Genomic DNA, 25,025 nt, shown 5'->3' on the forward strand with positions numbered 1-25,025 from the left:
ATTAACTATATTCTAAGTTGATAGGCTAACTACGATAGTCTCTAATAACGGTCTAATATAGTTGTTAATTATATTCTAAGTCGATAGGCTAACTATTAATACTTATAGGGTACTCCCTAGTATAAAACGATTCTTTTTAAATTATTAATTAAATAGAATTTAATTAAAGTTAAGGGGGTTTGAGTGTATAAAGTGTTAATACCCCGGTAGACCGTAGGGTAACTACGCGCTAAATTACTTTAAAAAATGAGATTAAATTTCCTTTGTAGGATACTCTTTATATTCCCCATTGGACTATTTCCCATCGTTCCAATTATTAATAAATATATCTTAAGTAAATGTTTTTATAATAGTTTACTACTTTTAATTAATAAAAATATCCTTAGTAAATACTTTTACAATAGTTAGTTTCTAATAAATTAAATTTTCACTTCTATTTATTAAATACTTATACCCCTAAATATCCCTAAATTACAATTAAAAATAGTATTGAATAAGTTAACCCCAAAAATTCCTACGCAGGTTAATTAATAAATTAAATTATAATACTCTTATATAAACTAACCTACTATTATTAGATCGGGATATCTAATAGGGACGCTCTATTATTTAAAAATAATAAAGGAAGTCGTAGTATTATTATTATTCAATAGTATAAATTAATTTTTATATTAAAATAAACGTTCCTCCTACGCCTAGTATATTATAGGGTACTAATTAAAGTCTTAATAATCTATATATTGCTACACCCAAAATTTAAAACCGAGGATAATATTCTACTTAGGGGTGCCTAGGCTCAAAAGCCTTAGTAGCCCCCTAGTAGAATGTGGAATTAATTTGAATTTATTAGTATATAAGCTTAATATTATTTAAATTCAACTTAAATTCTATAAAAGAATATCTAGGAAAATCCAAACAGCTCTTTCGTAATAGTACTTTAACTCTATATACAACTATATACTTAACTACAAGCACATAACCCTCTATAAGAACCCCCCCATATACGGTCACAGACGGCTACAAGCGTATAACCCTTTGTAAGAATCCTACTAAACGACCCTATACACGGTCGCAAACCCGGCTATAGGTATATAACCCTCTATAAGAACCCCCTTATATATAGTCGTAGACGGCTACAGGCGTATAACCCTCTATAAGAATCCCACTAAGCGACCCTATATATAGTCGCAAACCCGGCTACAAGTATATAACCCTCTGTAAAAACCCCCCCATATACAGTCGCAGACGGCTACAGGCGTATAACCCTCTGTAAGAATCCCACTAAGCGACCCTATACACAGTCGCAAACCCGGCTACAGGCACATAATCCTCTATAAGAACCCCCCTATATACGGTCGCAAACGGCCATAAGCGTATAACCCTCTATAAGAATCCTACTAAGCAACCCTATACACAGTCGCGCCTACCTTAACTAATCGCTCTTACTTTAGCTAATCGCTCTTACTTTAACCGGTCGCTCTTGCTTTCTCTTATATACCCTGCGACCTCGGATTTAGGGAAGGTACGGGTAAACGAGCTAAGTCGCGACTTTTTAATTCCCGCGAAATTATTTAGTATAGGAAATTTTAAAAATCAATTTACAGCTACTAAACTTAACTCTACTATAGAACCTTTTTGAAATAAGTACCGGGTAAGTAAAAGACTATTTCTTTAGCTATATTAGCTATTTTTACTAATAAATAAAATATTAATTTCGAATATAAGGTAGGTAAGGCACTTTCTCTTGGCCAAGTTGGCTAGCTTTTCTTATATATATAAGTAGTATAGTAGTTAATTTGAATATAGGGTAGGTAAGGCACTTTCTTTCGGCTAAATTGGCTAGCTTTTTTTATATATATAAGTAGTATAGTAGTTCATTTAAATGTAGGGTAGGGAATGCAGGGTAGGTAAGGCACTTTCTCTCGGCCAAGTTGGCCAGCTTTTCTTATATATATAAGTAGTATAGTAGTTCATTTAAATATAGGGTAGGGAATGTAGGGTAGGTAAGGCACTTTCTCCCGGCCAAGTTGGCTAGCTTTCTTTATATATATAAGTAGTATAGTAGTTAATTTGAATGCAGGGTAGGTAAGGCACTTTCTCTCGGCCAAGTTGGCCAGCTTTCTTTATATATATAAGTAGTATAATAATTAATTTGAATATAGGGTAGGTAAGGCACTTTCTCTCGGCCAAGTTAGCGAGCTTTTCTATAGCTATATAAATATATAAAATATTATAAACTTCTTTAAGTACTTTTATATAAAAGTAAGTAATATAGATTGGAAGTATATAAAAATAAGGAAGAAAGTTTATTTATTAAAACTTTTTAAACTATTGTTTATTATTATTAAAAGAATTTACATTACAAACTTATATAGCTTTTTTTTTAATATTTTATATAATTTAGTAAAAAATAAAGTATACGAAAAAGGAATATAATTGTAATATACTTATATATAACTCTAAAATAATAAAAATCTAAATACATTTTAAAAAAAAGAATAAAAAAAAAAGCCATAACGTAAATCGAACCCATAACCTCAACACCAAATAGCCAGCATATTAACTACTATACTACAGCTATTGAAAAGTTTTATCACTTATCTTATCTATATACCTCCCTTCTTTCACCATCTTCACCAACCTCTCTCCACCTCTTATCTTCTCAAAATCTTATCCTTATTATTCATCACCACTCTTATCTTATCAATATCCTTATCTACATTTTATCTTACCTACTCCACCTCTTATCTTCTCAAAATCTTATCCTTATCATTCATCACCACTCTTATCTTATCAATATCCTTATCTACATCTTATCTTACCTACCCCAATTTTTTTTCACAACACGAACACGAACTTCGCGTCCAAGATACTACTAAGAAGAGGAAAGAATGAACGCGTAAACCTTAACTATTTCGAGTTATATATATATAGTACGAGCTACAGTCCGCCACAAGGACAAGGAAAGAAAAGCTGACTAGTAAGGGTGTCTGTCCCTACAGGTGTGAGTGGGTTCTAAGCGTAATAATCGACACCTGTTTATGAGGTGGGTGGGGATCGCTACCTATGTACAGTCACCTGTGGCAGGCTGGTGGGTACCTGACACGCCGCTCCTGCCATCACTTTCTAGCAGCGAATCCAACAAAATTATCCGGCTCCCGCGGTACCCACTCGCGCTCCGGATGTACCGTGTCCTGCACGCACATCTGACATACATTAGATGACGGATAATGGACGGTTAAGTTGGCTCCATTGCTAGGCCCTGGTTAGTCTAGTGCTGGGAAAGAACGAAGGAGGAGTGGAAATGGAAACTCGGTCCATCTGGAAAAGATTTTTTTTTTCACTCTTTTTTTTTTTTTTTTTTTTTTTTTTTTTTTCACTCGGGTGTTACCGGTTTCCGATTTATGATGGAAGGAGGCATTTGCGATATTTCTGGTTTTTGTGATGGCGGTAGATCAAGGAAATCGAAATCCAGATGGGCTGGAAGGTTTGCCAACTCTGGAAGGTAACCTTTACTGTGTAGATGGAAATGGGTATCCGATCTGGCTGTGCTTATCCGGAGAATTAGATCAGCTCCAGTCAGGCACCAAAGTGAAAGTGGCAACGAAGGCAACCTCTTGAGAGGGAAAGGAAAAAAAAAAAAAAAAAAAAAAAAAAAAAAAAAAAAAAAAAAAAAAAAAAAAAAAAAAAAGACGACAGAGGCATCGTCAGACGGGAGTTGCCATCCGTTCCGGCGGCGGCGGGACCTGAACATGCACACGCCGCAAAAGATCTTTTTGAGTTTTCCCTTTTTTTTCATGCACTAGTCCGAAGACCAGACAAGGAAGAGCTGGCGGTATTCCCGCCCCTAGCTTGCTTCTCGCATATTCTATTCTCGTTCATGTGTTTGATATTTTGTGTCGCCATGAACATGACACATTTGTTGCTCTTTCACTGTCCCATTAATCAGGAAGGATAAGTATCTACTTATGCGCATGTATTCTGGAGTGGTCCCCGCATAACTCTTGTGCATGTGCACATGTCAAGTGAAAGAAGCAGCACAATGCTCGTTGGCAGTAGTTACCTTAGCTTACAAGTACACTCACAAGAGTGAAAAACTCGGCAAAATCAGTCATCCAAGAATTCGCTCTTGAAAATGATATGTGAATCAAAGAGATTTTTTTCACTGACAATGAATGGACCAACAGGGCAGGGGGATGATGCACCACGACGCACGACCAAACAGGTTGGAAGAGGGTAGCGGCCCTACTGTTGGTTGTACCATTAGATAGCGCTAACCAAGAGCTGCCTAGCAATGCCTAACAGAGGTGCGTTGCGTGCGTGGACAAGACGTTTGCAGGATGTGCTTTGCCGTCCCTGATTGGCTTGTTTCATTTGTCGCATAAGGTAAGGCCGCAAACAACTCATGGCAATGCAGTCGCTATCAACACATTGTGGCGGTCTCTACATTTATTAGGTAATTGGGGACGTAGGTAGTATGTGGTGTAGTGCTTTGTGGTCTGGGCCACCGTCACGGGTGTTGGTTATTAGTTGTCTGGTCACGGCCTGGTAGCCCAACAATTCATTCGTGATGGTGACGAGACTAAGTTGAGTTGTGTGAATCGGATATGGACTGGGAAATGGAATGGCTAGGTAGATGGACAGTGCCAGTAGGAAGGTAGTGAGTAAGTGACGGGAATAGTTAGCCGATCGTAACCTTTGTTTGAAGTGGACGAACTGAAGTCCTGCGCAGCGAGACGGACGGAGTGTCTGTCCTCTGGTTGCTGGTAGCTGCTCTTGCCATCATATACCTACTACATACAGTAGTGTACCTGCTCTTTCCAACCAAGTCCCGTCTCGAGTTTCTCCGTCTCCCGAGCGTCACCTTGTTCAAGTTCACTGCAGTTGTCTCTTTCCAGTCCTTTGCTTGCCAGTGTCAGTCATCCCATGTTGAGTTCAGGATCCAGACTGTGCGCTTGTCATATGCCAATTGAGCAATAACAACAACACCTCTAGGGGAAAAAAACAGTCAGCGATAACATCAATAAAAACCTTGTTGGGTTCTCTCTCATCTGCGCCGAGCTTAAACTCTTTTGTTCTTTGTGCATGCGCCGCCCATCATTGCCTGGATCGTTTGGTTACATCAACAAGCGGAAGGCCGTTCAGAGGTCCCGGTTCCTCCACCTACTGGTGGTCCATCCAACGCACCATCGCTAGCTCCCTAGCAGCTAACTCCCCCCCCAGCATCATCGATAACCGAGCGACGGGACTGTCCTCGCTGCTTCTCTCCCGCCCTGCCCAACGACAACAACGACAACAACACCACACACAACCACCACCACCGCCATCTGGTAATCCCAAAATCGATACCACGACTCAATCACACCTCTGTTGACCCGGACATGACGCCTCGTCCTTCTCCCTAGCAATTGTAGCTAAGCAATATCACACACATCTCGGAACACTCATCAAACAACGGACCGCCTCTGTTCCTGGCTTGCTTGGCATGTGTGATCCAAAACAGTCCCCATCCCTTCCGTCGTCGGTCTCCCTCTGCCTCGCAGCAGCAGCAGCAGCAGCCGGCTGCCCGCCGTCAGTGCAAACATGGACAAATCACCAAATATAACGGCGTCGGCCTCTTCGCCCTCTCCTCCCAAGCGCTCCCAGATCCCGACTACTAATCCCCAAAGGACCGTGACCCACGCCGGCCAGCAGGCGCATGCGCAGGCACAGACACCGTCGAATCCACTCCCCACGCTGGCCCGCGAATCCACTTCCAGCTCCGCGGCGACCGTCAATCCCAGGTCCGATCCATGGCCTTCTTCCAACAAGCTGACTTCGCAGACCACCTCGGCCACGTCTGCAGCAGCAGCACCATCCTCCTCCTCCGTCTCCCGTGCTTCGTCCGTAGCTCCCTCGCCCTTTGCCTCGCGCGAATCCTCTCCCACGAGACCTGCCAACCGAGCCCCCACCACCCGTAATCCCACCGCTGCATCGTCACGAGCGCCCTCACGCGGTCCTGCTGCTGGCGGTGCTGCACCTCGATCGCGCAAGAACAGCTTCCAGGATCCCTCGAGATCCACGAAACCAGGCAGCGTATCCTTGTCGACGGCCGGCTCAAGAACGCTGTCGTCGGCCACGACGCCCACCTTCCTCCCCGCTGCGACGGATCGGAACGTCAATGCGCCCGCACCCCCGTCCAAATCGCCAACTGCCAACTCGTCTGCTGCTCATCCCCATCCGACTGGTGGCCAGGATCCTTTGAAGTGGCCCGTGTCCTCCAGACTGCGGTCTCCTCCACCCATCGTCACCAAGCCGCCCATCCTCGGTCCGCCCAGACGACAGGATCAGACTCCAGACATCTCTCCTTCCACCGCCCTTCCACGACAGACATCGTCCTTTTACGCCTCGGAATCTCAGTCGGACACAGACGCGGACGACCTCACTCCAACCCAGCCCGGGGCCAGAACTCCCGCTCGTGCTGCGGGAGGGAGCACCTCCGTCCTTGAGACTGTCCAAGAAGTCAGTCCTTTTGGTTCTCCGCGAGTCTTTGACCAGTCAATGGAGGAAAGACTGGGACACAGGCTCATGTCCGAAGCGACCGTGCCCTCAGAAGCCGGTGATTTCTTTCGCCAAAAAGAGCTAGCGGGAAGGTCGAATTCAATCATGACGGAAAGCGGAGCCGAAGATGCGACCCCCATCGAGGCGGTCCGCCGAAGCGGATCGACCAGTGCGCCGCCCCTGACGTCAAGGCAGTCGAGCTTGTCAGTCCGACCCCCTGCCAAGGGCAAGCCCGGCGAGGCTTCTCAACAGAGCATGACGGTAGAAGCCGAAACGGTCACCTCGATTCCCCAGGTCGCCCTCGCGCCAGGAGGAGGAGTGCAGCCTTCAAGTCTCAGTCTGCGCACAAAACCCAGCACGGAGACGATCCGGCCCCCCAAGAAAGAAAAGAAGAGGACGGCACGGAAGCAGCCCAACATGACAGCTGGCACTGGTGAGACAACTCTGTTCATTTTGCAGCCACGGCTTCGGCATCATCAAGCTACGAGATCAGTTTCCTCGGCTACCGAGATGTGTACTTCGCCAACGAAGTATTACCATGGTCCTCCGCCGCCTGATGAAGCCGCCAGCAGGCACATATTTCCTTCTCGGTCTCCCGAACCACGGAGCCAGAGTTTTGTAATTCACCAAGTGAGCAACTTACTGACTAGACATCGTCCAGCATCCTCCAAGGCCGACATCTTCGAGGCAAAGGTAGCAAGCGCAATTGAGGAAACTAACTCGTCAGATTCGGACGAAACATTCGTCTACGACTCCAACCCTCCCGACCATCCCAGACCACCCCGTTATCACTCTAGGACACCGAGCGCGGCATCCATGGTCAGCCAGATGAACCGTGCCGATATGCGCTCCATTCATTCTGCCATGATGAACGTTGAACAGCCTATCGGGGTAAAGCGAAGCATGAAGTTTGTGAACTCTTACAACCCCAGCATTAATGAAAGCGTTGGCGCCGAAGACGACGGCAAGAGCACAACCGGGAGGAGCACAGCAGGGTCAGCCAGGGGGACATCTGGGCGACATCATCACTATGGCCGATGGGGCCGTAATGGGGGAGGAAACGGGCATGCGTCGCTATTCGCCGAACAATCACCCTTCAGCGGAGCTAACTCGGGAAACAACAACTCACGACCGTCATCAGGTGTTAATAGCCCTCGATACTTGAGCCGGAGCGGCCCCCATGCTAAGAGCAGTCGGGGAACGCATCTATCGGTTGGTTACGATCTCGACGACAATGCTACTGGCGCCGATGACGAAACCACGCCGTTGATACAGTCTGGGACAGTACGGTCATCAAGATCAGCACGAAGTCGGAGGAACGGCTTGCACTCGCTACGGTCCATGGAATCGGGTACATATCGACAACCGCCGTCCTTCTTGAATCGGTTCGCCAGTTGCCTGGTCTTGACAGTGATGCTATTACTTGTCGTTTCGGGAGCCATTGGGTTCATGTTTGCGACGTCACAACCGCTTACCGATATCGAGCTGATATCGATGGATCATGTGGTCGCGAGCGAGCAGGAGTTGATGCTCGACCTGACGATTAGGGCCAAGAACCCCAACGTGGTAGTTGTGGTGGTGGATGCGGCGGATATCGAGGTCTTTGCCAAGTCACCGCATGCTGGTACCGACTCGGAATGGTATCGCACTCACCCTGGTGACATGCCGCCTCTGGAGAGCCACAAGGAAGAGGTACGAATAAGCAGATCAGGAGATTTAGCCAAGATCCTAGACGACCCGCCGAACGACCAACCGCCTGAGGAATCATCTCCCAATATGCGCCTCGGCACCATCACGGGTTTCAACAGCGCTCTTACCTTTGAGGGCTCCTTCTTCCACCAGGGCCTGTCCACGTCCATGGGTGAAGTCCGTCTCAAGAACCCCGGCAACGTAACAGTGGGCGGAACCGAGAGATGGGAGCGCATCATAGCAGATGACTTCCAACTCATCATCAAGGGTGTGCTAAAATATACCCTGCCGCTGAGCCAGAGGGTCAGAACGGCTGCAATTTCGGGCAAGACCACGGTCAAGGCGAATGCGGCCAATGATCGGGATTTAAGGAAGCCGCCGGAGGAGGCGAAGCCGATAGAGGATGTCGGCGGAGGCAGCGGTGGGAGAACAGGAGGTGATGATAACGACCACGACAATGACGTTTCTATTTCCTTCCAATGAGTTTCTGAACAATGAGTTTCTGAAAGAGAGGGATAACATGGTAGAGAACAAAGTCCCCATCCCTGCACACAGGAACAATACCATGACACGAGACGAACTCCTTTACGAATATTTTTTTACTGGTTTTTTTGATAAACAAAAATCAATACCCACTATACACTACACTTACACTACACCGCTGCTCGACGCAGGTTGCTACACATTTTCCTTTGTCGGAATATTTTTATTGAGGCAAGCAGGCACAGGCAGGCAAGCAAGCAAGCAAGCAAGCAAGCAAGCAAGCAGGCACCCTTACCCTTCCTCTTTTAACTCCTGAGGTCATGATCACTTCCTCCCTGTATATTTCTCTCCGAGCGTCGTTCAAACTGCATAGCATCGGGGCATCATCTGTGATACGGGCTGTATGTATGTATGTATGTTATTTCTTTTATCTTGTTTCTCAGCGTGTTTTTGTGCGTTGGTGATGATGATGGTGATGATGGTGATGATGGTGATGTTATGAATTGTCTATTTGCTAGCGGAGTAAACTTGGGAAAGTGATGACCAAACCAACCACAGGGGCCTTTTTCCGCTGTCTTTTGTTTTTTTTTCGATTATATTCGGGGACCGGTTTGCTTGCCTGCTGGGGACGGCAGGTAAGGGAAATTACTACCTAGAAGGGGAATGAACGAGGAAACTACACAAAGATAAAGAGGAGGAACTTGACGGGAATCAAGAAGTGGAGAACAAAATACTAGGGATAAGACGGAGAGGGGGGGAAACCAATGGAATGGGACACACACGGAAAGGACAAAAAAAAAAGAAGGAGGATTACCCGTACAGGTGTTCAAGACAAAAAGAGGAATGAGAATATGTACCTGCGGAAGGAGTAACCGTGAGATGGGCAGATATCATCTCATCTCTTCTTACTTTGGCGGACTGAAGAGTAGACTGGAGGTACGGTAATACCTGGCGAAACAAATTGGGAATTCATCGATGTGTGGGAAGCCGGGGCCGGGGGGGGGGGGGGGGGGGGGGTAAGGAGGATACGCCTTCCCAGGCAATTGAGTAGGTAGGTAAAAGCTCACTTGCGGAGAACTATCGAAAGAGACAAATGGAGCCAAGGACGTAATACAGGCAACTGAATTGAATTGAATTGAGCCACTTCCAATCTAGCTCTATACCGAGTTTCTTTCTTTTTTTTTCTTTTCCCCCTCGACTCCAATGGGTGTTTTGAATGATATGATGGATGCTGTGTGATAACTTCTCACTTCACCTCCAAGTCACTGAGCCACCGAGTCACTAACTGAGATTTTTCAAAAACCACACCGGGCAGCAAGCAAGCATATTCCCCAACAAGCTCAGTCGATACCTATCATACTTGCTCACCAGACCTACGAAGCCGAACGGCGCCGACTAGCTCTATATACTGGTACGAGTAAACGGGGCATACATCATATATCCATCCATACACCCACCCATATCTCAACAACAGGTACACGCCTGATAATACAGAAAGTTACAAATAAAACCGTACAGGCTTCAGAACAGAGAGCAAACAGTAAGAACAGAAATACCTCCTCCCTCCCTCCCTCCCTCCCAAAGAAGGCTGGAGACGAGGGTTCTTCTCTTTTTGTGTTACCCAAAGTCATGTATGTTTGCTTCTTCCACATTCCCTTGACACATATATATACTGCGTAAATATTGAAGAGCGGCAGGACCTGGACTGGACGTGCCGGGATACGCCATAACCAGGGGGGGAGGGGGGGATGGCGTTGCCACGTGGATAGCACATGGAAAGCGGGCGGGAGGGAGGGAGGGATGGATGGATCATGGGAAGCATAGGAAGCGGGAGCGGGAGGGGGGAGGGGGGATCATTCAGGCAGGCAGGCAGGGCTGACTTGCTTGGATACGGACTGGGATTTTTTTTACAAGGATTAAAAGGAGCTTTGTGGCTTTGTGGCTTTGTGGGCAAGGTAAAAGGGGTAGACGGACGGACGGACGGACGGACGACACGGGATGGTGGTGGGATTCAGTTGTGTAAGTGTACATGGGTAGGAATGTCGTAGGAATGTTATGGGAATATTGGACATGTGGAAATTGGGGGATTTGGTGCGCGGGATGTGTGCGAGAGTTCCTCATCTAGGTAGGTACTCTTTCTTTTTGGTTGAGTTCTCTCTGACCTTCCATGATTGTACGATAAATAGGCTTTTAACCTTTTATCTATCTCGGGTCCTCCGCTCCTTTTATGGCTTTCTGCACCAGCACCTTGCTCTCATTCCCTCGTACTCCGAGCAACGAGTAGCTGGTAGTGATCAAGGCGAACAATACTCACGATTCAGTCATCCTCGTTTGCTTGCTGAAATACGCAGTCTCTGCATACTTCTTCTCCCCTCAGCCAGCCTAGGTCAATCCTGCCCGTCGAGATATCCCCAAGATATATTTCGAACCCGGGCCATCATACCACGCCAAACCCAGGGCGCTCACTCGGAAGAATATCCAGTGCCCATCCTTCCATCCTTCCATCCTTCTTCATCTGCTCTTTCACCCCTCCTTCCTCCCTTCCAACTGTACCTCCTAGTTCCCAGTCCCAGGACCAGAACCACTCCTCCTCGAACTCAGTCTCAAACCACCAAGACTCAAACATCACCATATCACCGGCGCTGGCATCACTGCCCACTGCCCATCGTCCACCGTCCAACAACAAACAAATACAAATCCCCACCATCTCAGAGGAGCTCCCTCAGCAACATCAATCCAAATGGACCCCACCGCCACCACAACCACCAAACCCATCACGCAACCCCTCAACGCAGAGGATTCCAAACCGGACCACCCCTTCCCTCGTGCTTCTACCCAGCCAATGGAAACTACTTCCACTTCCACTTCCGCTCCCGCTCCCGCTGCTGCTGCTTTGGAGACAAAAACGGACATGACCAAACCTCAGTCCAAAAGACTTCTTCCACTCGGCAAGACGACACCCGACAACGACAAAAAAAGCAAGGAGAATAATAATAGCAATAACAATACAGAAGCGTATAATGCCTTTTGGGGGAAGTTGATTGGGGTTGCACCCGACGACGACGACAAAAGCAAGGAGAATGATGATGATAAGAATAATGATGATAAAAATAATGAGAATAATGGAAATAATACAGAGGCGTATAATGCCTTCTGGGGCAAGTTGATTGGGGTTGTGCCGCCAAAGGATGGTGGTGGTGGTGATTAGGTAGGGGATGGGGATGGAAAGGGTATAGAAAGGGGAAGGGGAAGGGGAAGGGGAAATGCGGAGAGGGGACACAGGGGAGAGAGTGTGTGTGAGAATTTGTAGATGTAGTAAGTAGGGTGTCTAGGTAGGTCAGAGAGAGCAGGATGGATCAGGGCAGGATGGATCAGGGCAGGACAAGTAGCGCAGGATAGGTCAGAGCAGGTCAGGACATGGACATGAACATAGGCCTACTCTTTGATTAGACAATACATGTATGAAAGTGGCTACTGGACGCTGGACTGTTCAGAGGTGAAGAAGATAGCTACTTAGGTAGTGACTGGTGATAAGGTTTGGGTCCACCTAGACAATATGGCTGCCTGCCTACCTACCTGCCTGATGGATAACATCAAGTCCCTTTTACCTATGTTTAGGAGAGGAAGGGGAGGACGAGAGTGAGATGAGGCATAAGGAGGGGGGGGATGTCGCATGAAACAACATCAGAGAAAAGAAGAGAGGAGGAGGAGAGGCGGGGAAATTTAAAATGTGTACAGCAAGCAGTCTACAGTGTAGGGACAGGTAAAGATGCATTATGGACAGTTTTCTTCTAACAGTTCTCTTGACGGTTCTCTTGATAGTCACTAGCGGTAGGTGATTGACATTGATGATATTGTTTTTTTTTTTTTGCTTTTCTCCCAAAGAATTGAGAGCGTTCCTCTACACCGATGCATAATTTTCTCTGTAACCGAAGGTAACCCAAACCAATTCACAACTTTAACAAGCAATGTAAAGAAAACAACCCGATAGATGTGCATAGCCTGGGAAGCAAGACACGACAAGACAAGACAAGAAAAGACAATTTTGGTAGGTGGGGATGTGAAAACAAACGACAAAAAGAAATTTCAAAAAAAAGATGGTCTCTCCCGCCGGGAATTGAACCCGGGTCTCGAGCGAATCGAACTGTGATGTTCAAGCTTGACAAGCTCACATACTGACCACTATACTACGGAAGATGTACAACTGTTAGATCAGCTGTCGTAGTTGGTTGGAAGCTGGCGCTTGATGGTATGCCTATATACCTGCTGTACAATGCTGCCAAATAATGGCCGCACATACTAACAGCATTTCCGGTCGAACAATACGACATTGTTGACCATTGTTTGCATTGTTAAAGAGCCTTAGGAAAGTTGTCATTAAATTACCAGATATTCATTTTCACTATCTCGATGTGTATCTTGCACTTGTTCATTGCTTTTGACAAAGTTCACGAAATATGTATGCGCGCTAGGACGAACTTCATCTGACATCGATGGGGCAACAAATCCTGGAGTGATATGCTACAAGATCTTATTACGTGCCATATCTCTAAATTTACACTCTCAGAATCAGTCGCGTTGCGTATGTTCACCGCTCTAAGCCCATTACAAAAAGTTGGATATCATGCCATCAAATAGAAAAAAACCCCTCCCATTTTCACCCGCCTCTTTCCCTTCCCGTCAACCTTTCTTCCTGACCACCCTCTCTCTAGCCCTCATCCTCTCGCATCCATCCCCTCTCACCCCCTGTCATATCTCTCCCTCACTTCCAGTAAAATCACACCTGATCATCTACCCCATTCCCTCACTAACTCTTCTCATTCCCACCAGCAGGCAACGTACTCGGCTCATTCTCATTCGTCACCCCACTGTACGCCGGCCTGGGCACCCCATCGGGAATCACTGGCCCACTCATAATCTCCGCCATTGCCTCGTCGTAGCTCGGCGGCGCGTCGTCATACGGCGGCTCCATCTCTCCTGGCGCCAGTTGCGGTGGGTACAAGGGGTCTGCGGGTGGCGGTACCACCACTCCCGCAACCGTCCCTGCAGCAGTGGGTGGCTGAGCGGTGTTGGTTCGTGGGGGTAGAGCTGGCGGCTGTTGCTGTGGCGCTGTTGAAGGACCGGTTTCGGCAGAGGAGGAGGAGGTGGTAGGACGCGCTGATTGCGATGGTGGACGCTGAGACTGAGTACGTTTGTTCTTGCCTTGCTTCATGGCCTCGATGAGGGCGGCGGGCGGGGCGATGCCGGAGTAGACTTCTACGGAAGAAAAGTGCAGTGGGAGGTGGATTTCTTGGGCGAGATCGGTGCCTTCGTTCTTGTTGCGGCCGAAAATGGAAGAGGCGGTGGTGGCGTGGGAGATAGAGGCGACGGGTTTGCCCCAGGAGAGACCGAGTTTGACTTCGAGTTGGTATTCACGGCTTTGTGAAGAAGGTTGGAGTCAGTAGAGTTCTGGAGGGATGCTCGGAAGGAAAGGAGAAATTACCTGAGGTTACATGTGACAAAGCTCGGCATGACGGTGTTTGGTAAAGGTTGGTTGCACCAGATGTCGTTGGGCAGGACAACTTCTGTCCCTGCAGGGTCTCCTAGTCTCGAAACGGGAATGCTGAGTCCCTGTCGTGATACAATCACCCAGCGACTAGTCTCTGTGTTGATCAGGTCGTGACATCTGACCTCGGTCTGGCCAATCAGGTCGATCTGGATGGCTGTTAGGAAGATCTCTGCGTCCGATCCCGCAAGCTTCTTTGCAATGAGACGAAGTGGAATCGGTTGGTTGCAAGTGATGATGGCAGGGTGAGGAAGTCGAGCGGACATCTCTATCGACGGAGGGACTTCGGGCTCTGTTGCAAGCTTCCCATCAGCCGTTGTTGTTGGGGCTGAAGTTGACCCTGCGTTGCTACTCCCAGTCCACCCGCTGAAGAAAGAAGCCCGTTTCTTGGAAGACGCGTTTGTTCTTGGGCTTCGTGGACGGAATGCAAAGGGTCGTCTGGCATAGGCTTCATGGTTCGTCTTGGGCGGCCTTGGAGGCTCGATGGGAAGAAATTTCAAGCCGGTCTGCATCCTCCAGTTCTCCTTGAAAAAGCCCGGTCTCTGAATGGTAACCTTGACATAGTATCGGATCTCGCACTGGCCTGGGAATCCGGTGAAACTGGGCGGGAGCGTCTTTGTGACATGGGAGTACATCAGCTGCTTGGTGCCGTCCATAACACGAATGCCACCGAGACCGAACAAGCCAGAACCCGATGCTATTCCACCGGCACCGGAAAGGCCTCCTAGTTTGGCCATGGCGACAGGATCACCGCAAGCATTGTTAAAGGGAAACTTGAACTGGAAGGGGAATCTGTGTTGGCCGGCGGCTAGGACATAGGGCTGTGGCAAGGCGTTGGTCTTCTCGTCGGGGAAGGCCTGGGTGACTTTGTATAGAATCTTGTGGTTCTCGTAGATGACATCGCCCGTTGGAGTGCGCTCCCTCTGAGCGATGCCGGTCCCTGAGCCATCGGCGGGTACTCCCAAGGCCGACTTGGCTTCACCCTCGAGTTTGACGATGATACCTCCGATCTGTTCGGGACGACTGAGAGTGAGGACGACCTGGCCGCGGATAATGTCCAGGTTCGTGTAGAACTCGGGGGGGTTTTCGAGGGCGATCCGTATCGACATGGTTGCGATTAATTATCGTTAACTCCAACAGAGAAATGAGGCTATCACCACATGAACCAAAACAACAAGGAATAACCAGTGGGTCACACGCCCAGGTATGAGCCAAGGAGAAGATGATGATGGAAAAGAATCTGTTATTTTTTTTTTTTGATATTCGATTTCCTCGAACCTTGGGAGGGGATTGGTATTATAGGTAGGTAGATGAAAATTCAAAGCCACTGCCTGTCTGCTTCGATGTGATCAGCTTCACACGGCAGTTAGGTGATGACGGGGAAGACCCTCACTCAAAGACCGGAGGATTTGCCGTTTAAGTGCTGGGTAGCCATTTGAACCCGCCGCACATGTTTAGGGCGGCCTCCGCTGTTACGTCAGACGGGGAATCATCGGTCGGAAGTGGCCGAGGTGCCTGGATTCCACTGATGTTTCCAGTGGGCTGGGCCGCCGCCGCCGCCCGCATGGTGTCTCAATGGGGAAAGCGGTCAGCGTTTTGCTTATCTTATCAGCCACATGTCTGGCGGGGCATCTTTTTTTCTGCCGCCTGGTCCACTCAAAAAAAGATGTCGGCCGGGGTTCGGCGCAGGCACAAGGAGCTGCGGTACCTCCGTCCGTCTCACAGTACATACGTACAGCCATTGCGCGACTGCCGTGACTTGAGAACGAACCGAGTCTCGACCCGGACAGAGATTGACCGAAACGACGAAACCCCCCATCGATCCCAACCTTCTCGTCCGACCTCGATTCCGAGTCGTCTTCCTCCACACACCTACCCACAACAGCATTGACTAGACTACACCATGCCCAAGGCAGCGAAGGCGTCCAAGAAGTCGGGGGGCGGCAACCCCTACGATCGCAAGGGGGGCGGCGGCGGCGGCAAGGCTACCAACACAAACATCTTCAAGTTCGACAAGGACTTTGGCCAACATATCCTCAAGAACCCCGGTATCTCGGATGCCATTGTCGACAAGGCCTTCCTCAAGCCTACCGATGTCGTCGTCGAAGTCGGTCCCGGTACCGGTAACATCACGGTCCGCGCCCTCGAAAAGGCAAAGAAGGTCATCGCCATCGAACTCGATCCTCGTATGGGTGCCGAAGTTACCAAGCGTGTCCAGGGCACTCCGCTAGCCAAGAAGCTCGAAGTCATTCTCGGCGATGTCATCAAGATGCCCGAAATGCCTCCATGCGACGCTCTCATCTCCAACACTCCCTACCAGATTTCCAGTCCTCTCATCTTCAAGATGTTGGCCATGCCCAACCCGCCCCGCGTCGCCGTACTCATGTTCCAAAGAGAATTCGCAAAGCGACTGGTGGCTCGGCCGGGTGATGCTCTCTACTCAAGATTGAGTGTCAACGTCAACTTCTGGGCCACATGCAAGCACATCATGAAGGTCGGCAAGCAGAATTTCAAGCCTCCTCCCAAGGTCGAGTCCGACGTCGTCAGAATTGAGCCCCTTGTTGGCTCGGCGCGCCCCAACATTGCTTTCGAGGAGTTCGACGGTCTCCTTCGCATTGCTTTCAACCGCAAGAACAAGACCCTTTATGCCGGCTTCAACCAGAAGGAGGTCCTTAACATGTGCGAAAGGGTATGTCTTTTCCCATGTGTTCACAAGCTCCAACTCTTATTGACCACTTCCTTTCCAGAACTACAAAGTCTACTGCACCCTAAACAACATCCCCATAGACGAGTCCCTCGCCTCCGCCGCTGACCTTGCCGCCGCCGGGGCCACCAACGATGCCATGGACGTCGAGATGGACGACGACAATGAAGACAACGATAATGAGGAGAACAACGACGACGACGAGGCTATGGAGGAGGATGAGGACGAGGACATGCCCGTCTTTTTCAAGGAGCAAAACGACGCCAACGCTAAGGACGCCAAGACACCCAGCAAGAACCCCAAGTCCAAAGTGGCCCTGATAGTCAAGGCCAAGCTGAACAAGGTGCTTACGAGCACCGGGTTGGCGGACAAGAGAGCTAGGCAGTGTGATCAGAACGATTTCCTCAAGTTGTTGCTTGGTAGGTTTTTTCTTTGTTTCACCCGGTTTGCCCTCCTGCTGGACAACCTCGCTAACACCCCTGACAGCTTTCCACGAGGAGGGTATCCACTTCTCTTAGACGCGTGTTATTATTGCAAACAAGCACAGAAATCATTGGCGTACGGGGCGTTTTTGGGGGTTAGGAAAATGTTGTTTTTAACAATTCTTTGTTTTGTTCCATTTGTCGTGGAAATACCATTGATGTTGATGCTAGGATTTGGACAATCATATAAGCCAATGAATCTGGCTGCCACTTTTGCCAGGAATCGAACCATAATCATTCTTTGCTTGGATTGCTTCAGCGTCGGATATCGTTCTCTTCTTTATCACGTTGTTCAAACGTTGCTGAGAAGCAATTGCTGACAATACCAGGCCTACCGCACTGAGATGTCTTTCATAGCAGTACCATGGGCCGGGGAGCGGTCAGCAACCCACCGACAAGATCAAGTCGCCGGAGGGAAAGGAGAGTACAGGAGAGCAAGCTGTCTTCCCAAAAAAGAAAAGGCCTAGACCGCAACTGGGGATATTTCGGAAAGCACAACTTTGAACCATAGGATAACTCGAGTCGCCGTTCTTGTCCTTCAGTTCTTTCTCTTTTCCATACTTCCACCTCCATCCTCCGCACCCAACACCCATAGCCTAAACGGCCTCGAAAGGTCTCAACACCCGTGCCATCGCGGCGTCTCCATCGAGAGAAACACCAGAACAGCCGCTCCCGTCGCTCCCGTTAACAGCAGCCCAACCACTCGATCAATCCAATAAAACAACACCCTTCCGGCTCTTCCTGGGTTGTCCGACGGTGCCGGAGGCGCCTCCATTTCGAGTCTAATCTTCTCCCAGACTTCGACATACAACACCCAAGCCACTGCCGAAATCCCTCCCTCTCTTCCTTGCCATTGGCAAACGAAGAAGAGCAAAGTAGCGCTGCTTCTAGTGACAACAGGGGCAACGGGGAAGTCGGGAATCATATGCGGATATGCGGCGAGGTCAGCCAATTACTCGTTCCAGGTCTAGATAAACACCTTGCGGGCCCGTGGACGTAGTATACTGTTATACAGCTTATATCCTGTATACGTGTCCGCCGCCGCAACCGCCACCACCACCACCACCGAGAGCGGCTTTCATGTCGGCTTCGACCGAACTGCTTCCGAGGTTGCTGGCTTTACTGAGGAGGACAAGAACAAGAAGGTTACACTCTTCTCTATCGAATCGATTCCATCAGAGGCAGAGCTTTCGAACAGAAGGGCAGTGTGTGCCGTCGTCTTTGAACTGAGCTTTCTGATGGGAATAGCTCGCGGTCGAGTGTTCACGTACACAGCAACGGAGGTGTTCCGGCGCCGAGGCATAGCCAAGGATGGAACTGGAATACTTGATAACTTCAAAATCCCCCATACAGCAACCCTCCGCTATGCCATGGCACCGGAGCCGCAGTGTCTCCGTATACCCGCGTTTGTTTGGCTTCCTCTTGGTTAACCTTGCCATCGTTCCGAGGCACGACACTTGATTCCTCTGCGGCCGCCCGACGCGCCCGTCCTTGATCCGGCCGCCCTTCCTCCAACAAAATGCAGAGACGCTCCGCCATCGCCAGGCCAGCATCGGAAGCTCCCACGAAGACGTCCAGGCGCCGAGCGAGCGAGCGAGCAACCTGTCCCGAATACCTCTCTCAACAGGCACAACTAGCCAAAGTACACGAACATCGCAAAAGCAAACCAACTTTCGCTTTCAAACGCTTGTATTTGGCGGATTCTACGGGCCGTTAAAAACCCCAGTGGGGAAAAGGTACCCGGTTTACTTTACAGGCCCGAAGAACCAACCAAACCCAATCCAAATCCAAAACCAAACCCAAATCAACCAAGCAAGAAACGACCAAATCTAGTACCGACATGCTTACAACACCCCACCCTCCGCTTCTTCACCTCCCTCCTCTTCTTCTTCCCAGCCTTCTCATCCTCCGCCGCCTTCCTCACCCGCTCCCGCCACTCCTGCCACTCCGCATACTCATCCTCCAAATACTCCTCCTCGTACTCCCTCTCCAGCTGCTCCACATACCTCTCCTGCTCCTCAATCTCCCTGTCCAGCTCCTCCTGCTGCCGCCGCTGCTGCTCCTCCTCCTGCACCTCCCGCCACACTCTCTCACACACCTTGCTCAGGAAATCCTCCAGACTCTCCGCCTCCTCCTCCTCCTCCTCCTCCTCCTCCTGCCTCTTCCTCTTCACTCCCCTGCTGCTACTGCTGTCGCTATGTACATGATCGCTATTCGTTTCGCTATTTGTTTCGCTATTTGTTGGGATAGGATACATTCTAAGAAAACTAGCTAGATATCCACCTGGCGGAGGAGCAGCAGCAGTTGGAACGCCCACTGTCGCCAGAAAGTCAGTATCTTCTTTGTTTGATGTCGGAGACATGATGATTGGATTGATTTGAGAGTGGGTGGTGAACTTAGCTGGTTTTGATGATGTTGTTTGCGTGCGATTGCAAGAAAGACTTGAGCTTTGTTTGTGTTGTTGTGGTGGTTGTTTGGAACAAGAGCACAAGTTTGATGTAAAGGGAAGAAATGGAATTTGGAGGTAGGGACAGGACGGGAGATCTTGTGGTGCTGGTGCCGCGGAGTGTGGCTTGGGGAACCTAGGGGGGCTTGTGGGCTGTGGCAACCTAAGTTGGAAAGGTGCAGTATCTGAGGGGGTTGGACTGCTGTGAGGGGGTTCGTGGGTGATGCGGAGGGGGTTTGTCCCTGTGCGTGTTTTACCAGCAGCATGGCAGAGGACTTCGGTGTTCAGAGGTAGGTTTCTTGGTCTCGGAGGGCGTAAAGCCCGACGCACTCAAGATGCAATGCATGTCGCTGCATGCGGCTGCATGAGGTATTGTTCTGAAGCGGTCTGAGAGGTTTTTAGGCACCACGGTAGTCGTTCCGAGAATTGGGCGGGATGGGCTGGGTTTTAGTAGCTCTCAGTATCTGGTACGTGTAATAATACCACCTACGGAGTGCGAAGATGAAGAGAGAATCGCGGATGGTCCAAAGGATGCAATGGGAATCGTTTACCGAGGGGATATCCAAGAAGAAAAAAAAAAGGGAGAACCACATGATCAAAACCAACGCAGCTCTGTCCTTTTCCTCAAGGTAACTCCACGCAAAACGATTATCCAAGCGAATACCCTCGCCGCTCTGAGGGTGTATCCATCTTATCCTGCAGCGGGGGATATTCGATTGGAACTTGAACCTCTATGGCATACATTGCACAGTGCTTGACAGCTTCCGCCTGTGTCTCTTCCCCGGGTCGTTTCGGTTCGGTTCGGTTCGGTGTCTTTCGTCGCCGTACAGTACGGTCGTTTCTCGCGTTTTGAGTAAAGGAGACGGAACTTCACGGGATCGATCTTGGTCAGATCGAAAAGAGACAAGCACAACAGTCGAAATTTTCTAGAGTGTAGGGCAGCGGTACAACTTCATGTCGTGCAAGCCATAGAGCATCGAGTAGTTTAGCCTTGTAGATAGGTGGCGATTGTGGCGTGGCAGATGGTGGGCTGGAAGGGTTGGGGGTAGATCGGACATCTGTTGAAGACTGTCGTTGAGGCTCGATGTATTTAGAGGTAACGATGGAAGTTATGTCTTCGAGATACTGAGGAGGAGGGGAAGACTGTTCGAAGCTTGAGGATCACGTCGTGATTGAATGCCGAGCGTACATGATGTCGGGATTTTGCGTCGACACGGACGGGAGGTGTCAATCTGGTGGTGTCTCGCGTAGGGTAATCGGTTCGCAGGTTCGGAATCGTTTTGCTTGTACGTTTGGTAACTGCAGGAAAGAAAACCAAAGAAGAAAAGAAAGAAAGAAAGAAAGAAAGAAAGAAAGAAAGAAAGAAAGAAAGAAAGAAGATTAATGAAGCTCCGCGCAACTCGATGTTTGCTGAAGACGCCGACATGCTCCATGCCCTGGATTGCGGCCCTCTTCTTCGGGCAATGGTGTGTATTGGCATCACGAAGCAAGAGTCATGATTCCGGAGTACGAAATACCATTGACTGCCAGAGATTTACGAAAGTCGGACATAGACGAGGCGGCGAACTATGCGAGTGTCCATGGTGGACAGCTTCATGTTCTGTCCAAAACGGAAAGAATGTTCATGTGTTAGTCCGTGTTTGGGAAGTGTTAATGCAGTGGCCCCGCTTACTGCCACATCGGAGCAACTATTGGCCAGAGAATGCTACTACAAACCAATCGAAAAGGCACTGGCACTAACAATCCTCATTGACTTTCAAGATACCACTAACAATATGCGCTATAGCAGCTACAGCAGTAAGATACGATACGTCACTTGCAGCTCCGGGCAAGTTTCGTAAATTCGGGCAGCCCGTTCGAGAGCCCCGGCGACGGGACTCCGGTGAAAGTTCGGAAAACGATAGCTACTGTGGGAAGCAGTCCCGTCAGGGGAGAATATCCGCGGACCTGCGACGGCGGTCAGCGGCTTTTGGACTGCGAGCCCACCGGGACTGGCCACGGAGGTAACGACCGTGATGAAGGCAGGGTACAAAACGAGAAAAAAAAAAAAAATCCCTGTAGCTGTAGAAAAGGACGATAGCCCGGCTAGATACGTCTCAAGGATTGTACCATCGGTTTTTTTGGTCTTGATCACGGCGTTGTGGATGGTAGGATGCTCGGTGGCGGATGACGGTTCATTCTTCCTCGGAGCAGCGATGTGTTCAGGATACGTCGGTCAAACAGCACGATATGCTTGGTTCTATGAGCTTGGTGTATGTTTCGTTGTGGCAATGCTTCGTCGTGGTGATGCTTCGTCGGGATGTCGTTCGCGATGCTTCCGCCCAAGTAGGCTCATGTCCCCCTTTCCAACCCACTGAAACCTTCGCCCAGCGCATGAACCGACTTGATCTTCAACTGGGTCTTGTCATTCACCGACAGAACATTGGCATCAAGTATCTTCGGGTCATTTTTGTCTGAAACGTACCAAGAAACAAGAGCAAAGCTCAGCTTTCTTCCTCGCATCCCCAGGCCATAGCCAGAGATCACGACGAAAAAAGCGCGAAAAAAACGACCAAAGGCCCAAAAAAAAGCAGAAAAAAGGTACTGATTCTTCAGCCCTTTTTATCTCCTATGATTTTTTGATTGTCAGCAGGATCAGGCAGAAGCAGACTTTGCAGCCTTCTCTGCCTTCCTCCGCTGCTTCCTCTCCCTTTCCCTCCTCTTCCTCCCCTCCGACTTCTTGCTCGCCACCTTGCACACTCCCGCCGTCTTCTTCCATGGTCCCCCCTTTTGCTGCTTCAAAAACGACTCAAGTTGACGTGAAGCGGCCACAGAGCGAGGTTTCGAATCGGAAGGAAGCCCGAAGGCCTCTGAGGGTTTCTGCAACTTCCTTCCCCTTGTTCCCAAAGGTCGGGATGAGGCAGGCACTCGCAGAGTCTTCGCTTTGGGAGACTTGACCTTCCCCTTCGCCTCGCTCTGATGTTCGTCAAGGTCGGATGATTTCAAAGCAGCAAGCAGAGATCCCATGTCAAAGACATGAGGAACGTACCGGCGCTTGCCAGCAGTCGGTTTTGTTGGTGCCATTGTGTTCAAAGTGTATGTGAGAAATGAGCAGTTTGTGTCAAAAAACGAAGGCAACTGCGAGGCTGAGGAAAAAAAAAAAAAAAAAAAAAAAAAAAAAAAAAAAAAAAAGAAAGAAAGAGAGAGGGGAATGAAGGGGGGACGAGAGTTATTATATAGGAAACTAGAGAGGTTGCCACGTTGGACTGCGCTCACCTGCATCAAGACTCACGATTTGTGGTTGACGCACGGCGCTGCAGCAATGCAGATACTTTTTTTTTCTTTTATCGCAGAACGGCTTGGGACAGACATTAGTCACTCACCATAACTTTCTGATCGAATCTGGTCATTGGCGTTGTTGTAGAATTCTTTCACAGACTCGGAGTTTTGGGAATGTCCAAATGTTCGCCTGGAAACCTTTCAAGCTGTCGGGGAATGATACCTGGAAAACAAAGACTTGGAGCACAACATTCAGCTTTCCTTTCTTGTAGCATTTGACGAGGGCCAGACACGCCATTGTTTACTCTACAACCAAGACGCCATTAAAGATGTTTTCCTATGATCAAGCTCACATCTTCTCACTTCTGAACCCTCATTTCAAGTGCCCCGTCACGCCCTAGATCGCGTCTCCCAACCCGGAAAACCGTGATGGATATCGATGTTTACCAGGTTTATGACCAGATACTTCACATCCGGACACATTTCTCCGAGCGCCTTCGGTGATAAACTTTTACGAATAACTTCCTTCGGTTACTCTACAACGCTATGCACGCCACGTTCACGGTATGCGCCAAGCCTTCTTCCTCCTGCAAAGTCCGAAACTCGCAGAACTTCGAAAACTCCTCACAAAGATTGTAGAGCATCCTTTTATAGGAGAGGCGGCCACCTATACCACAATTGACGAGAGAGTGTCTGTGTAGGAGTCAGAGACACAGATGTCGTCGGGGACGGCTCAGGGGTTAACGTGATATGGCCCGTGCGTGGCTTCGGCCTGTTCACCTTGCTCACCTTGTCCAACAAAGGACTCTGTAGGTAACATGGTCAGGGTCCTCAGCCACACTTCCAAGTCCACTCACACTGTTCACTGTGTCCATCAGCCGCAAAACCCACACCGTGGCGTTTCGTCACGACTCACACTGACTTTGTTGACAAACCAGTTCATCCCAGATCTCCAAATCTCCATATCACAGCCCCAGCCTTAATCATCAGCCTCCTGCACGACCTGTATCAGGGGTTTGTTTACTTAATTCGTCTATACATCTTGTACCGCCTTAACAGTTGCCCATGGTCCCGTTGGTCCCTAGCTCCCTCCATACTACGGATCTGCTCATACCGGCGATCAAGCAAAGACACCCGGCCTCGTCTCGGAAAAGAAAGTGAAGAGACTTTCTGATCGTCGGTTGACTCCGCCTTCGCTCTCTACACTATTTGGCTCCTCCGAACCGGCTTCCAACGGCTCGCTAGCTTCCGTTGTCTCTGCTTAAGAGATTACAGTGACTGCCGAGAGTTTCGCCAGGTTGCGTCGTGGTGACAACGGAAATTTCCGCGTACGGCGATCTCAACATCTCCACTCCCGTCCCCTTCCGACGTTGTGAAAGCCAGGAAGCCGACGTTCGGCCCCCGCTCGGTGCCCCCGCTTTCCGGTACATATTCGGAGTTTATCAACGACCATCTATTGCAGCTCCGCCCTCGGCCGGGTCCGTCACTGCCTCGTCTGTCTCGGTAAAGCCGCCAATACCAGCACAAGAAAATCACCTTTTTTTTTTTTTTTTTGTGGCTCAGGAAACTTGAGAACTGAGGCCTCCTTGGTGTTCGACTTCTTTCAGCGAGCAAAACGGTCAGGACTCTGAAGTTTTCGGTCCCAGACGGTACGGGTATCTCCTACTTGAAGAATCGGCCGAGATCAGATTCTTGGGTATACCATTGCCAAGTACGTTACGCCAGTCCGAACAACAGAAAGATTCTTCCGCAGAGATACTTTCGAAAGGACAGACACTGTGCAATCTCACATAATCCACCTGCATCTCCAACCGTTCAGGAAAAGCCACCGTACACCTTACCCACCACAAACTGCGTGGGTCCCCTAGAGCACCATCA

At 49.2% G+C, this 25,025-nt stretch overlaps 6 protein-coding genes and 1 non-coding gene across 7 annotated transcripts; 3 read left to right on the top strand and 4 right to left on the bottom strand.

Moving 5' to 3' along the window:
• Window positions 1-5,583: 5,583 nt before the first annotated feature.
• B0T23DRAFT_331284 (vacuolar segregation subunit 7-domain-containing protein) lies at window positions 5,584-8,985 on the top strand (the record flags this gene model as incomplete). The annotated part of the gene is made up of 2 exons (XM_062835723.1): window positions 5,584-7,153; window positions 7,202-8,985. The coding sequence occupies 2 exons, from the start codon at window positions 5,584-5,586 to the stop codon at window positions 8,710-8,712; spliced, it is 3,081 nt and encodes a 1,026-aa protein (XP_062697926.1). The 3' UTR covers window positions 8,713-8,985.
• Window positions 8,986-11,287: 2,302 nt separating this feature from the next.
• B0T23DRAFT_410095 (uncharacterized protein) lies at window positions 11,288-11,920 on the top strand (the record flags this gene model as incomplete). The annotated part of the gene is made up of 1 exon (XM_062839393.1): window positions 11,288-11,920. Exon 1 carries the CDS (start codon window positions 11,453-11,455, stop codon window positions 11,918-11,920), a length of 468 nt encoding a protein of 155 aa, XP_062697927.1. The 5' UTR covers window positions 11,288-11,452.
• Window positions 11,921-12,814: 894 nt separating this feature from the next.
• B0T23DRAFT_t36 lies at window positions 12,815-12,909 on the bottom strand. The gene has a single exon. It is a non-coding gene; the product is annotated as a tRNA-Asp (tRNA).
• A 263-nt stretch (window positions 12,910-13,172) lies between these two features.
• On the bottom strand, window positions 13,173-15,722 carry B0T23DRAFT_417637 (uncharacterized protein). The gene is made up of 2 exons (XM_062839658.1): window positions 14,195-15,722; window positions 13,173-14,129 (listed from the first exon to the last, which is right to left on the bottom strand). The coding sequence occupies exons 1-2, from the start codon at window positions 15,364-15,366 to the stop codon at window positions 13,520-13,522; spliced, it is 1,782 nt and encodes a 593-aa protein (XP_062697928.1). The 5' UTR covers window positions 15,367-15,722; the 3' UTR covers window positions 13,173-13,519.
• Window positions 15,723-16,160: 438 nt separating this feature from the next.
• B0T23DRAFT_401746 (S-adenosyl-L-methionine-dependent methyltransferase) lies at window positions 16,161-17,479 on the top strand (the record flags this gene model as incomplete). The annotated part of the gene is made up of 3 exons (XM_062838604.1): window positions 16,161-16,946; window positions 17,005-17,380; window positions 17,448-17,479. 3 exons carry the CDS (start codon window positions 16,161-16,163, stop codon window positions 17,477-17,479), a joined length of 1,194 nt encoding a protein of 397 aa, XP_062697929.1.
• A 1,588-nt stretch (window positions 17,480-19,067) lies between these two features.
• B0T23DRAFT_40236 (uncharacterized protein) lies at window positions 19,068-19,951 on the bottom strand. The gene has a single exon (XM_062838663.1). It carries the CDS (start codon window positions 19,803-19,805, stop codon window positions 19,248-19,250), a length of 558 nt encoding a protein of 185 aa, XP_062697930.1. The 5' UTR covers window positions 19,806-19,951; the 3' UTR covers window positions 19,068-19,247.
• Window positions 19,952-22,523: 2,572 nt separating this feature from the next.
• On the bottom strand, window positions 22,524-22,952 carry B0T23DRAFT_308298 (uncharacterized protein; the record flags this gene model as incomplete). Its single annotated transcript, XM_062834468.1, has 1 exon — window positions 22,524-22,952. The coding sequence occupies one exon, from the start codon at window positions 22,950-22,952 to the stop codon at window positions 22,524-22,526; it is 429 nt and encodes a 142-aa protein (XP_062697931.1).
• Between the last annotated feature and the right edge of the window lie 2,073 nt (window positions 22,953-25,025).

The sequence above is a fragment of the Neurospora hispaniola genome (assembly GCF_033458365.1).
Source record: "Neurospora hispaniola strain FGSC 10403 chromosome Unknown B0T23scaffold_1, whole genome shotgun sequence".
NCBI lineage: Eukaryota > Fungi > Ascomycota > Sordariomycetes > Sordariales > Sordariaceae > Neurospora > Neurospora hispaniola.

Coding starts and splice junctions, on each gene's coding strand:
- B0T23DRAFT_417637 (XM_062839658.1), bottom strand. CDS start 15,366: ATGTCGATACGGATCGCCCTCGAAAACCCCCCCGAGTTCTACACGAAC. Junction 14,130..14,194: donor TTTGTCACATGTAACCTCAG/GTAATTTCTCCT, acceptor TTCTTCACAAAG/CCGTGAATACCAACTCGAAG.
- B0T23DRAFT_40236 (XM_062838663.1), bottom strand. CDS start 19,805: ATGTCTCCGACATCAAACAAAGAAGATACTGACTTTCTGGCGACAGTG.